The sequence below is a fragment of the Anguilla rostrata genome, chromosome 16 (genome assembly GCF_018555375.3).
Source record: "Anguilla rostrata isolate EN2019 chromosome 16, ASM1855537v3, whole genome shotgun sequence".
In the NCBI taxonomy this organism is placed as follows: Eukaryota; Metazoa; Chordata; class Actinopteri; order Anguilliformes; family Anguillidae; genus Anguilla; species Anguilla rostrata.
Window position 1 is genome coordinate 951,441 of NC_057948.1, and position 12,533 is coordinate 963,973.

General features: G+C 48.4%; 1 protein-coding gene across 6 annotated transcripts in view; it reads right to left on the reverse strand.

The window, feature by feature from the left end:
- Nucleotides 1-12,533, reverse strand: part of LOC135241712 (PHD finger protein 21A-like) — a 59,645-nt gene that overhangs the window by 13,277 nt on the left and 33,835 nt on the right. For 5 of the 6 annotated variants that reach the window (XM_064312316.1, XM_064312320.1, XM_064312319.1 and 2 more), the window contains 7 exons: nucleotides 11,087-11,245; nucleotides 10,119-10,373; nucleotides 5,193-5,429; nucleotides 2,698-2,802; nucleotides 1,718-1,769; nucleotides 1,086-1,165; nucleotides 649-709 (listed from right to left, as the gene is read on the reverse strand). In XM_064312316.1, coding sequence (XP_064168386.1) covers nucleotides 649-709; nucleotides 1,086-1,165; nucleotides 1,718-1,769; nucleotides 2,698-2,802; nucleotides 5,193-5,429; nucleotides 10,119-10,373; nucleotides 11,087-11,245 — 949 coding nt within the window. The remainder of the gene's footprint in view (nucleotides 1-648; nucleotides 710-1,085; nucleotides 1,166-1,717; nucleotides 1,770-2,697; nucleotides 2,803-5,192; nucleotides 5,430-10,118; nucleotides 10,374-11,086; nucleotides 11,246-12,533) is intronic. The other variant, XM_064312321.1, reaches the window with a different exon arrangement.

Genomic DNA, 12,533 nt, shown 5'->3' on the forward strand with positions numbered 1-12,533 from the left:
CCTTGTCTCTCTTGCTGTAAAATCTGTGGCTGGGATAGAGGGGAGCTCTTCTGCTGGTGACCTCAGGGAGTGGGATGGGGTGTGTCCTTATAACAGATCGGCACCCTGGTCACCGTATTTAACAGAAAAATGAAAGCACCCAATAACTCGCCTGATCTATGGTGGGTAAACTGGTTGCTGATTTTAAGGTGAAAACAAAAACCAGCAGACCCTGCGTCTCTCCAGTACCAGGGCTGGGGACCCCAGCGGACCCTGCGTCTCTCCAGGACCAGGGCTGGGGACCCCAGCAGACCCTGCGTCTCTCCAGGACCAGGGCTGGGGACCCCAGCAGACCCTGTGGCTCTCCAGGACCAGGGCTGGGGACCCCAGCAGACCCTGTGGCTCTCCAGGACCAGGGCTGGGGACCCCAGCAGACCCTGTGGCTCTCCAGGACCAGGGCTGGGGACCCCAGCAGACCCTGTGTCTCTCCAGGACCAGGGCTGGGGACTCCAGCAGACCCTGTGGCTCTCCAGGACCAGGGCTGGGGACCCCAGCAGACCCTGTGGCTCTCCAGGACCAGGGCTGGGGACTCGATACGGTTGGTTGGAAGCATTTACAGTGACAAGAGGAGAAGCAGTAGGGTTAAAAAGGGGTTAATCTGGCACTCACCTCTCTTTCGGGGCCCTTGGTGGACAGGAGTGTTCAGATAAGTTACTGCACTCTTCTTGCGCTGTGAAGGGGAAAGTCACATGACTTAAATAAAGGCCATAATTATCTCTGGAGGCTTACAGTTTCACAAAACAGTGTTTTGCTGAGTTTATATTACGAGGCATTGCAATGTCCAAGGCCCATATGGGAACAGGTTTCTGTTTCAGCCCAGCCTATGACAACCAGCTCAACCAATCAACCAACCACCGCCTTCAATAATGCCCCAGATTGGCTGAACCCAGAGTTTTAGTGTCCTGCCCACAATGGCCTTTTCGAATATCAGTGAAAACCACAGCAACCACGTTTTGTGTCGACAGGAAACTGTGTTGTGTTAAGCATGCAGAGTGGTGCTAAGCTTCCAGAACGGTGTTAAGCTTGCAGAGGGGTGTTAAGCGTACCTCCGGCTCCATCGCTGCCCCGCTGTACACCGGATTGGCCGTCGTTCTCCGCTTGCGCTCTTGTCTCCGGCTCTGAATCTCTTCCCCGTCAGAGAATAAGAACACAGGTCAAGAAGCATATTTTTCACAGTGCACTTTGTTCCCCTTTTCTTTTGAAATAAATGTTCTGCTGTCTTTGTGTCCGCTTTGCGTGCGCTTGAATGGATCGCTGTAACCTCCTGCGCCGTTTTGGGAGAGGACACCTGAACGTTCACTCTCTTCTGCGACACGTCATCAGGCCAGTGTTTCTTAACTGATGCTCCGCAGAGCACCAGTTAAGCTCACGCAGATGCTGAGCGTGGGCACCCTCTTAAACAGAGGGGGCGCTGGTGAGACAAAAACCTCACACATACCAGCCCATGGGGCCTATCCACACACTGGAACAGTGCCTTAACAGACACCAGACCATGGGACCAATCCACACACTGGAACAGTGCCTTAACAGATACCAGACCATGGGGCCCATCCACACACTGGAACAGAGCCTTAACAGATACCAGACCATGGGACCCAGCCACACAGTGGAACAGTGATTTAACAGGATCAGCCACCCAGCAACACAGGACAGCTACAGAGGAGGTGGAAACAGTTACCTTGGAGATAGTCATGTGTGACGAGTCCTAGGGACCCCATGAAGACAAGTTTCTAGGAAAGAAGCATAAAACAAAAAGCTGTTGACCACTAAGTACCGATCGGTGCGGTACTAAAGTTATGAAGTTATTCTGGACAGACTGATTAATGTACTGATCAAACTGAGACTTCGCTAGTGAATAACTGTCTGGTTTCATGAAGATTATATTGTAAATCTGAATAATGACATTCAAGAAGATGTTGTGAATGAAAAACTGTATAGTATGTTAAACACACCACTCTCCTAGATCATTATACTTCATTAACACAGACATCGGGCTAGTCAATCTGCCTTGAATTCACCCTAAATTAACCTTACGTCATGAAAATATTTTTACTTTATTCTATTACATATTTAATATAGAACCTGGGACCAGGATATATCACCTGATCTCTGATCCTGAATTAATAAATACTCCCCCTGTCCCTCCCTGTGCCAACACTAATGCCAGTACAGGGTGAGACAGGAGACTACCCAATAACACACTCCCCTTCCCTGTGCCAACACTAATGCCAGTACAGGGTGAGACAGGAGACTACCCAATAACACACTCCCCTTCCCTGTCTCCCGTTGGGTTAATGAAGCTTTACATGTAAACCGCCGTCCCATTTAAGATCCAACATTTAAACCAGTAATAAAGTGAATCCGGGGCAAAGGATTATGTATGTCAAAAACACAAAATCATAAACACACAAGATGAGAACTGGAAGGGAGACTGTCCAAAGAAAAACAAACAAAAATGAGAAAAATAAGGATAAACCTATAAAATAAAATCTTATCAGGCAGCATAAACATGCTCACAGGGTCAAAACCTTTCAAAGATAAATCATAAAGCACAAAAAAATGCATTTACGGAGCGCCCAGGTTCTCTGCATGCCTGCGATTGGTTAGATTTGCTTTGTTCCGATTGGTGATGCCCACCTGCCCCACCCGCTGTCCTACCTGGGGGGTCTCTTCCCGTCTGGGTTTTGGCAGTGGGGGCGAGGTGGGGGAGGAAGGAGGCCTCTCTGATGCCTTCTGCTCTGTCCCACGGCGAGGTTTAACAGCCTAAACCGGACAGCGGGCAGGTCGACCGTTAGCGCCTCGCTAAAGCACGGATCTGCGCACACGCAGTGCGCTCTGATCCAGGGTCACAGTGCAGTGCGCTCTGATCCAGGGTCACAGTGCAGTGCGCTCTGATCCAGGGTCACAGTGCAGTGCGCTCTGATCCAGGGTCACAGTGCAGTGCGCTCTGATCCAGGGTCACAGTGCAGTGCGCTCTGATCCAGGGTCACAGTGCAGTGTCGCTCTGATCCAGGGTCACAGTGCAGTGTCGCTCTGATCCAGGGTCACAGTGCAGTGCGCTCTGATCCAGGGTCACAGTGCAGTGTCGCTCTGATCCAGGGTCACAGCGCAGTGTCGCTCTGATCCAGGGTCACAGCGCAGTGTCGCTCTGATCCAGGGTCACAGCGCAGTGTCGCTCTGATCCAGGGTCACAGTGCAGTGTCGCTCTGATCCAGGGTCACAGTGCAGTGCGCTCTGATCCAGGGTCACAGTGCAGTGTCGCTCTGATCCAGGGTCACAGTGCAGTGTCGCTCTGATCCAGGGTCACAGTGCAGTGTCGCTCTGATCCAGGGTCACAGTGCAGTGTCGCTCTGATCCAGGGTCACAGCGCAGTGTCGCTCTGATCCAGGGTCACAGTGCAGTGCGCTCTGATCCAGGGTCACAGTGCAGTGTCGCTCTGATCCAGGGTCACAGTGCAGTGTCGCTCTGATCCAGGGTCACAGTGCAGTGCGCTCTGATCCAGGGTCACAGTGCAGTGCGCTCTGATCCAGGGTCACAGTGCAGTGTCCCTCTGATCCAGGGTCACAGTGCAGTGTCCCTCTGATCCAGGGTCACAGTGCAGTGCGCTCTGATCCAGGGTCACAGTGCAGTGCGCTCTGATCCAGGGTCACAGTGCAGTGTCGCTCTGATCCAGGGTCACAGTGCAGTGTCGCTCTGATCCAGGGTCACAGTGCAGTGTTGCTCTGACCCAGGGTCACAGTGCAGTGCGCTCTGATCCAGGGTCACAGTGCAGTGCGCTCTGATCCAGGGTCACAGTGCAGTGTCGCTCTGATCCAGGGTCACAGTGCAGTGTCGCTCTGATCCAGGGTCACAGTGCAGTGCGCTCTGATCCAGGGTCACAGTGCAGTGTCGCTCTGATCCAGGGTCACAGTGCAGTGTCGCTCTGATCCAGGGTCACAGTGCAGTGTCGCTCTGATCCAGGGTCACAGTGCAGTGCGCTCTGATCCAGGGTCACAGTGCAGTGCGCTCTGATCCAGGGTCACAGTGCAGTGTCGCTCTGATCCAGGGTCACAGTGCAGTGCGCTCTGATCCAGGGTCACAGTGCAGTGCGCTCTGATCCAGGGTCACAGTGCAGTGCGCTCTGATCCAGGGTCACAGTGCAGTGCGCTCTGATCCAGGGTCACAGTGCAGTGCGCTCTGATCCAGGGTCACAGTGCAGTGCACTCACCTGACTCACAGTGCATGAGCGACAGTGCCAAACCTGCTGAAGAACTTCAGCCCACCAGTGCCTCTTAACTGAACCAATGAAAATTCAAAATATAAATGCTAATTACATACCATACATATTACATCCATGACAAACCACTCAGAATAAAAATCAAAAACTATAAAAACATAATAGTGTAAAATCATAAAAATAGTATTATCTGACTTAATCCAAATGGTGGGAGTGTTTGGGGGGAACAAGATGAACTCTGAAGGGGGGGGGGGGGGCTTAGTCTGCACAGCATGCAAAAGTGCAGATACTTGTATGAACAAAATGTAACAGACCCAATACAGTGTACAGGTCCATACCAGAACTTCTGGTTTTTGAGCTAAGCTAGCAAGTGGAAAAGACGGGTTCCATTACAGCTGCTGGAATTTACAGAAATACCGTCGGGGGAAGATAGCAGTAACACTGGAGTGCAAAAGAGGAAGACAGTAGGGTGACTGCACGTGAGACTCCAGAACCGACATCTTGAAATACTGAAGGTAACAAAGTGCAGTCTGGGAAATGAAGTCCATTTGTATGACATTCTGGGTGGGCTCATTTGAATTCATCTTCATGGACTACAGTGACTGTTGTGGGAATGAGAAAGAAAGCATCTCACTGGCACACAGACGCTGCGTACACAGCCTATGAACAGCAGCGGTAAGCTAGAAAAATTGCCCCTATGGCACACCGGTCCGTTCTGGCCTACTCCGAGCGCTGGTCTTGACCACCATGGGAAGTTTTTTCCACCGCTAGGGAGTGCAAGTACAGACAAGACTGCAAAAGTCTGCACTTTTTTGTACGTCGCATTGGATAAAAGCGTCTGCCAAATGAATGAATGAATGTAACAAGACATCAGTGCAGAGTCGCGGACCCTGCCGAGGACGAGCAGGAGGACCGCAGCTCCCAGAATCCCCCTCACCGTGACCTGCAGTGTCGGGGGGGCGGTCGGCGCGGCGAAGACGATGCTGGCGAGCTGCCCAGCGGGGGCGGGGGCGTGGGGCTGGCCGTTGAGGATGCGGACCTGGTGGATGGGCCCCGAGGCGGCGGTCAGCTGGGTGGCCAGCATCAGCGGCTGCTGGAGCGCCGGGGGGGCGGACACCATGGGCGGGGGCGCCGGGGCGATGGCCACAGTCGGGGTGACGAGTTTGGGCCGGACCTGTGCGGTGCGGATCAAGGGGGATGTCACCAATGATGGCAGTGAGGGAGGTGCAGTAAGCTGTCAATCACCGTCTTTACAACCAATCAAAGAGTTTTTCTCTCAAGAGCTAAACACAAATGATTGGTTCAAATCAGTAAGTGACTGAGGGTATATGTTACTTCGCCCATATTTGGTTTCATGACACCTCCCTTCACTGGGGCCATTACTATGGGCTCTGCACTGTAATGCACAAGATTTACGCTCTTAAAGTAATTCCTGTGGGTCACTGCAGAAAAGACCTGAAAGCTGATCTCAATTTTAGTCCCAAAGCAGCATATTCTCACCAGGTTCTAAGTGTCAGGTTCTCAGTCCCTGCTGGTTCTAAGTGCTGTGTCAGTCCCTGCTGGTTCTAAGTGCTGTGTCAGTACCTGAAGGCCCCAACATGCTCCTGAACTCAACCAAACTTGATGATCTGTTGTTGCAACCCCTCCTGCCTTCTTCAGGAGGAAACAGTAGACACGTCCGATTCCTGCGAGGCCTATTCTTTTTCCACACTGCAGACCACCACCAATCATACACTGCCCGTGTCATCGGAGGACAACGACGTCAGCATGCTCTCGGTTTGTGCATCCGCAGGTACCTGGCCTGACCAGGATTGGCCGCTCGAGAGCAATGAGACCCAGGAAGCAAGCCGGCGTGCCCCGTATCAGTCCCCGGCAAGGCAAGGCGGGGCCCATTGCTGTCTGGCCAATGAGGACCTCCGGCCACAGCCAGCAGGGCTTACGCTAATACCCTCGCTAAATGCCAAAATGTCATTAAAAGGTGCTGTTTAACTACCATTCTCATAAAGCCAGTCGTTTTATAAATACGTAATTAGCTGGAGTCAACAGTAACTTTACCTTTTTGAATATTTTAGCTTTATTCAGACAAGGAGAAAGCAGAAACGGCATCGGATAGAGAAGGGATCACAGCCCAAAGGTGCCACAGTGGCTGCCCCATGGACTGTGCTAAACTACTCGCCTACAGACATCTTTTTGGGAGAGGCTTTTTGTCTTCTGAGAGAGTCCACTCAAGCACAGTTCGCACAGTAAATAAGCTCAAAAACTGATGCCTGATGAAGCGTTCTTTTACACAAAGTTTATCATGAGTAGTTTAACAACATTTGGGGCATAGCTATGTTCTCCTGCCTCATCAAACACTATAGGGGACCCGGTGCTGTTGTCATGGCAAGGGGAAGTACTAAATCCAGAGGTGCCAATGAATTATTTTTTTTCCCTCTGAGCAATGGTATCACAATTATACTTTTCTCATATCGCTGAACATAAACATCATCTAATAAACTATAAAGTTACATTAGGCCAAAGGTTCACATACACTAAGGCAATTTTTCACAACTCCAATTAGGGCATCTACTTTATTTCCAAAAGAGGTCATTTCAAAATAATAGCTAAGAGACAGATTTATTTCAGCTTTTATGTACTATATCAGATTTTCAGTGGGTCAAAAGTTTACATCCACTTTGTTTGTATTTGGTGGCATTGCCTTTTAATCGTTTAACTTGAATCAAACTCTAGGGGTAGCCTTCCGCAAGCTTCTCACGATACTTTTTGCCCATGACAGAACTGGTGTAACTCAGTCAGGTTTGTGGGCCTCCTTGCTCGGACATGCTTTTTCAGTTCAGTCCACAAATTTTCTATAAGATTCAGGTCATGGCTTTGTGATGACCACTCCAATACTTTCACTTTGTTGTCTTCAAGCCATTTTATTACAACTTTGGAGGTATGCCTAGGATCATTTTCCTGCTGGAAGACCCAGTTGCGACCAAGCTGTAACTTTTTAGCTGATGTCCTGAGGCATTGCATCAGTATTTCTAAATAATGATCTTTCCTCAAGGTCCCATCTATTTTCTGAAATGCACCAGTCCCTTCTCCAGCAAAACACACCCACAATATGATGCTGCCACCCCCATGCTTCACAGTTCGGATGGTGTTCTTCGGATTAAAAGCCTCACCATTTTCCCTCCACACACAGCGCTGATCATTATGGCCAAACAGTTTCATTTTTGTTTCATCTGACCAGAGAACACTCCTCCAGAGAACACAATGACTGACTTGACTCCAAAAGGCTAAGTCTTTGTCCTGGTGATCACCTGCAAGCTTCATTCTGTATCCTACCTGCTAACATACAGAGCAAACTACAGTACCCTACCTGCTAACACACTGAGATAATTACAGCACCCTACCTGCTAACACACTGAGCTAATTACAGTACCCTACCTGCTAACACACTGAGCTAATTACAGTACCCTACCTGCTAACACACTGAGCTAATTACAGTACCCTACCTGCTAACACACCGAGCTAATTACAGTATTCTACCTGCTAACACACCGAGCTAATTACAGTACCCTACCTGCTAACACACTGAGCTAATTACAGTACCCTACCTGCTAACACACAGAGCTAATTACAGTACCCTACCTGCTAACACACAGAGCTAATTACAGTACCCTTCCTGCTAATACACTGAGCTAATTACAGTACCCTACCTGCTAACACACTGAGCTAATTACAGTATCCTACCTGCTAATACACTGAGCTAATTACAGTACCCTACCTGCTAACACACTGAGCTAATTACAGTACCCTACCTGCTAACACACTGAGCTAATTACAGTACCCTACCTGCTAACACACTGAGCTAATTACAGTACTCTACCTGCTAACACACTGAGCTAATTACAGCACCCTACCTGCTAACACACTGAGCTAATTACAGTACCCTACCTGCTAATACACTGAGCTAATTACAGTACCCTACCTGCTAATACACTGAGCTAATTACAGTACCCTACCTGCTAATACACTGAGCTAATTACAGTACCCTACCTGCTAACACACTGAGCTAATTACAGTACCCTACCTGCTAACACACAGAGCTAATTACAGTACCCTACCTGCTAACACACAGAGCTAATTACAGTACCCTACCTGCTAATACACTGAGCTAATTACAGTACCCTACCTGCTAACACACAGAGCTAATTACAGTACCCTACCTGCTAACACACAGAGCTAATTACAGTACCCTTCCTGCTAACACACTGAGCTAATTACAGTACCCTACCTGCTAACACACTGAGCTAATTACAGTACCCTACCTGCTAACACTGAGCTAATTACAGTACCCTACCTGCTAACACACTGAGCTAATTACAGTACCCTACCTGCTAACACACTGAGCTAATTACAGCACCCTACCTGCTAATACACTGAGCTAATTACAGCACCCTACCTGCTAATACACTGAGCTAATTACAGTACCCTACCTGCTAACACACTGAGCTAATTACAGTACCCTACCTGCTAGTACACTGAGCTAATTACAGTACCCTACCTGCTAACACACTGAGCTAATTACAGTACCCTACCTGCTAACACACTGAGCTAATTACAGTACCCTACCTGCTAACACACTGAGCTAATTACAGCACCCTACCTGCTAACACACTGAGCTAATTACAGTACCCTACCTGCTAACACACTGAGCTAATTACAGTACCCTACCTGCTAACACACTGAGCTAATTACAGTACCCTACCTGCTAACACACTGAGCTAATTACAGTACCCTACCTGCTAACACACTGAGCTAATTACAGTACCCTACCTGCTAATAAACTGAGCTAATTACAGTACCCTACCTGCTAACACACTGAGCTAATTACAGTACCCTACCTGCTAACACACTGAGCTAATTACAGTATTCTACCTGCTAACACACTGAGCTAATTACAGTACCCTACCTGCTAACACACTGAGCTAATTACAGTACCCTACCTGCTAACACACTGAGCTAATTACAGTACCCTACCTGCTAACACACTGAGCTAATTACAGTATTCTACCTGCTAACACACTGAGCTAATTACAGTACCCTACCTGCTAACACACTGAGCTAATTACAGTACCCTACCTGCTAACACACTGAGCTAATTACAGTACCCTACCTGCTAATACACTGAGCTAATTACAGTACCCTACCTGCTAACACACAGAGCTAATTACAGTACCCTACCTGCTAATACACTGAGCTAATTACAGTACCCTACCTGCTAACACACTGAGCTAATTACAGCACCCTACCTGCTAATACACTGAGCTAATTACAGTACCCTACCTGCTAACACACTGAGCTAATTACAGTACCCTACCTGCTAACACTGAGCTAATTACAGTACCCTACCTGCTAACACAGAGCTAATTACAGTACTCTACCTGCTAACACACTGAGCTAATTACAGTACCCTACCTGCTAACACACAAAGCTAATTACAGTACCCTACCTGCTAACACAGAGCTAATTACAGTATCCTACCTGCTAATACACAGAGCTAATTACAGTACTCTACCTGCTAACACACTGAGCTAATTACAGTACCCTACAACATCCAATATGCTACTACACTTAGGCATCAAAATACAAGTCCTTTATTTACCTTTTCAGAATTAAAAAAACTCAATTTAGTCTTGATAACTGATTCTTCACTGAAAATGTACATATATGGTGTACAATGGGATACACTGTACGCACAAAAATAAGTTTCCAAAGGATGCCATTTAAGTGACTTTTCACTAAATGACATGAGCCAATCTGTAATATCTGAGGGGGGAAGTATGCAAGCTGAAGTATTTCAGGCAGTACTCACCATGACGGCATTCCTAGAGACTACTCGCACAGCTTCTGCTCCCTGATTGGCCAGCTTGCCGGATGTCTGAAGGTTGAGTGGGGCATTCTGTGAGTCAGTGTTCATGATAGTGGGCTTGGGCATGCTGCTGATAGTGGTGACCATGGCGACGGTGGGTCGCTGCGTCACCACAGAGGCAGGTATGGCAGGCGTGGCAGCTTTTAGCAACAGAGGTAGAGTCTTAGTGGTGAGTACTGAGGTGACAGTCACTGTCTTCTGTACAGAGAGAGAGAGAGAGAGAGAGAGAGAGCGTTTGAAACAGAGGGACAGAGAGAGCATGTGTGAGACACAGACAGAGACAGAGAGAGAGAGAGAGAGAGAGAGATAGATTGCAGGCTGGGCTAACTGTAAACAAGCCACAAAACTGATGCTTGATGAAGTTTTGTAATACAAAAAGTTTATTATGAGTAATAAATGTAATAATACACTCGTGGGACTGCTGGACTACAGAGCCAAAACAACAAAAATGTGTCACTGAGCAGCCTGATCTCCTCATTGGGTTTTCATACGTTCACACAGACTGCACTGACTGCACACACTGACTGCGCACACAGACTGCACTGACTGCGCACACAGACTGCGCACACTGACTCTGCAGACTGCACTGACTGCACACACTGACTGCGCACACAGACTGCAATGACTGCACACACTGACTGCGCACACAGACTCTGCAGACTGCACTGACTGCATACACTGACTGCGCACAGACTGCACTGACTGCGCGCACAGACTGTGCACACTGACTCTGCAGACTGCACACACTGACTGCGCACACAGACTGTACTGACTGCACACACTGACTGCACTGACTGCGCATACAGACAGCACTGACTTCACTGATTACACCTATAGATGGCGCACACAGACTGCACTGACTGCGCATACAGACTGCGCGCAGACTAAACTGACTGCAGGCTCGGCCCTACCTGCTGAGTGATCAGGCTCTGTGGCAGGTGAGCGAGCGGGATCTGCGCAGACACCTTTCCGTCCGGCTGCAGCGGCTGCACAGCCGGCACAGGGGGCCGGAGGTCCAGCTGCTCCTGCTTCAACAGCAGATCCTTCCTCAGCTGCTCCACCACCTTCTTCTGTAGGACAAACCGTCACACAGGCCATAAGCTTGTGTTCAGTTAGACACACACAGTCACACAGGCCATAAGCTTGTGTTCAGTTAGACACACACAGTCACACAGGCCATAAGCTTGTGTTCAGTTAGACACACACAGTCACATAGGCCATAAGCTTGTGTTCAGTTAGACACACAAACTGTCACACAGGCCATAAGCTTGTGTTCAGTTAGACACACACAGTCACATAGGCCATAAGCTTGTTCAGTTAGACACACACAGTCACACAGGCCATGAGCTTGTGTTCAGTCTTCTGTAGGACACACAGTCACACACTACATAGCCAAAAGCATGTGGATACGGCATACCATGAATTAGTGGTTTTGGCTACTACAGCCACACCAATTGCTAATGGGTTTATAAAGTCAAGCATAAAGCCATGCAATCTCCATAGACCAACATTGGCAGTAGAATGGGTCGTACTGAAGAGGTCAGAGGTCGCTGTCATAGTTTGCCACCTTTCCAACAAGTTGGTTCCTGAAATTTCTGCCATGCTAGAGCTGCCCCGGTCAGCTGCACGTGCTGTTATTGTGATGTGGAAATGTCTAGGAGCAACAGCAGCTCAGCCGCGAAGCAGCAGCATTTTTACATAGCATTTACATTGAATCTATGTATACAGCTGGATATATACTGAAGCAATGCAGGTTAAGTACCTTGTGTGTCCCACCCAGGAATTGAACCTGTGACCTTCAGGTGTTACACGACCAGTTCCTTACCCATTATACCACACTGCCACCTTGAGTGTCTATTTGAGTAGTCTATTATTATCTGACTGAGTATTTCTCAGGTCCATGCATTTGACAGAGTGCACAGTGCTGTCTGCCAGGGCTAAACCGTGTGGATCTCTGCTGAAGACACGACAAGTGTTTTGGACAATCTGTTCAGGCTTCCTCAGTCGCGCAAACTGCCGTTGGGAGCGACAGAGCAGTTCCACCAGCACCAGTATCGAATGCAGCAACACTAACGGGCTTCCCAGTATAGAGAGGGCAGCATTCAATCACCCCTTAAAAAACGCACAGCTTACATTTAGAAATTAAATTGGTTCCTATAGTAGCTTAAAAAAATCCACTTGCTTGTTGCTGAAAAGAAACGATACAGCACGAGCAGTTCCGGTTAAACATTTGTGGGTCCTCTTTATCCAACAAAAACAAGACTTTTTCTGTATTGAGGGATGTTTCTTTTTTTTTTTTTACACTTTCAGAAAGAAGTGGTATAAACACCAAGCAATCTGTTACAATAATACACAAGC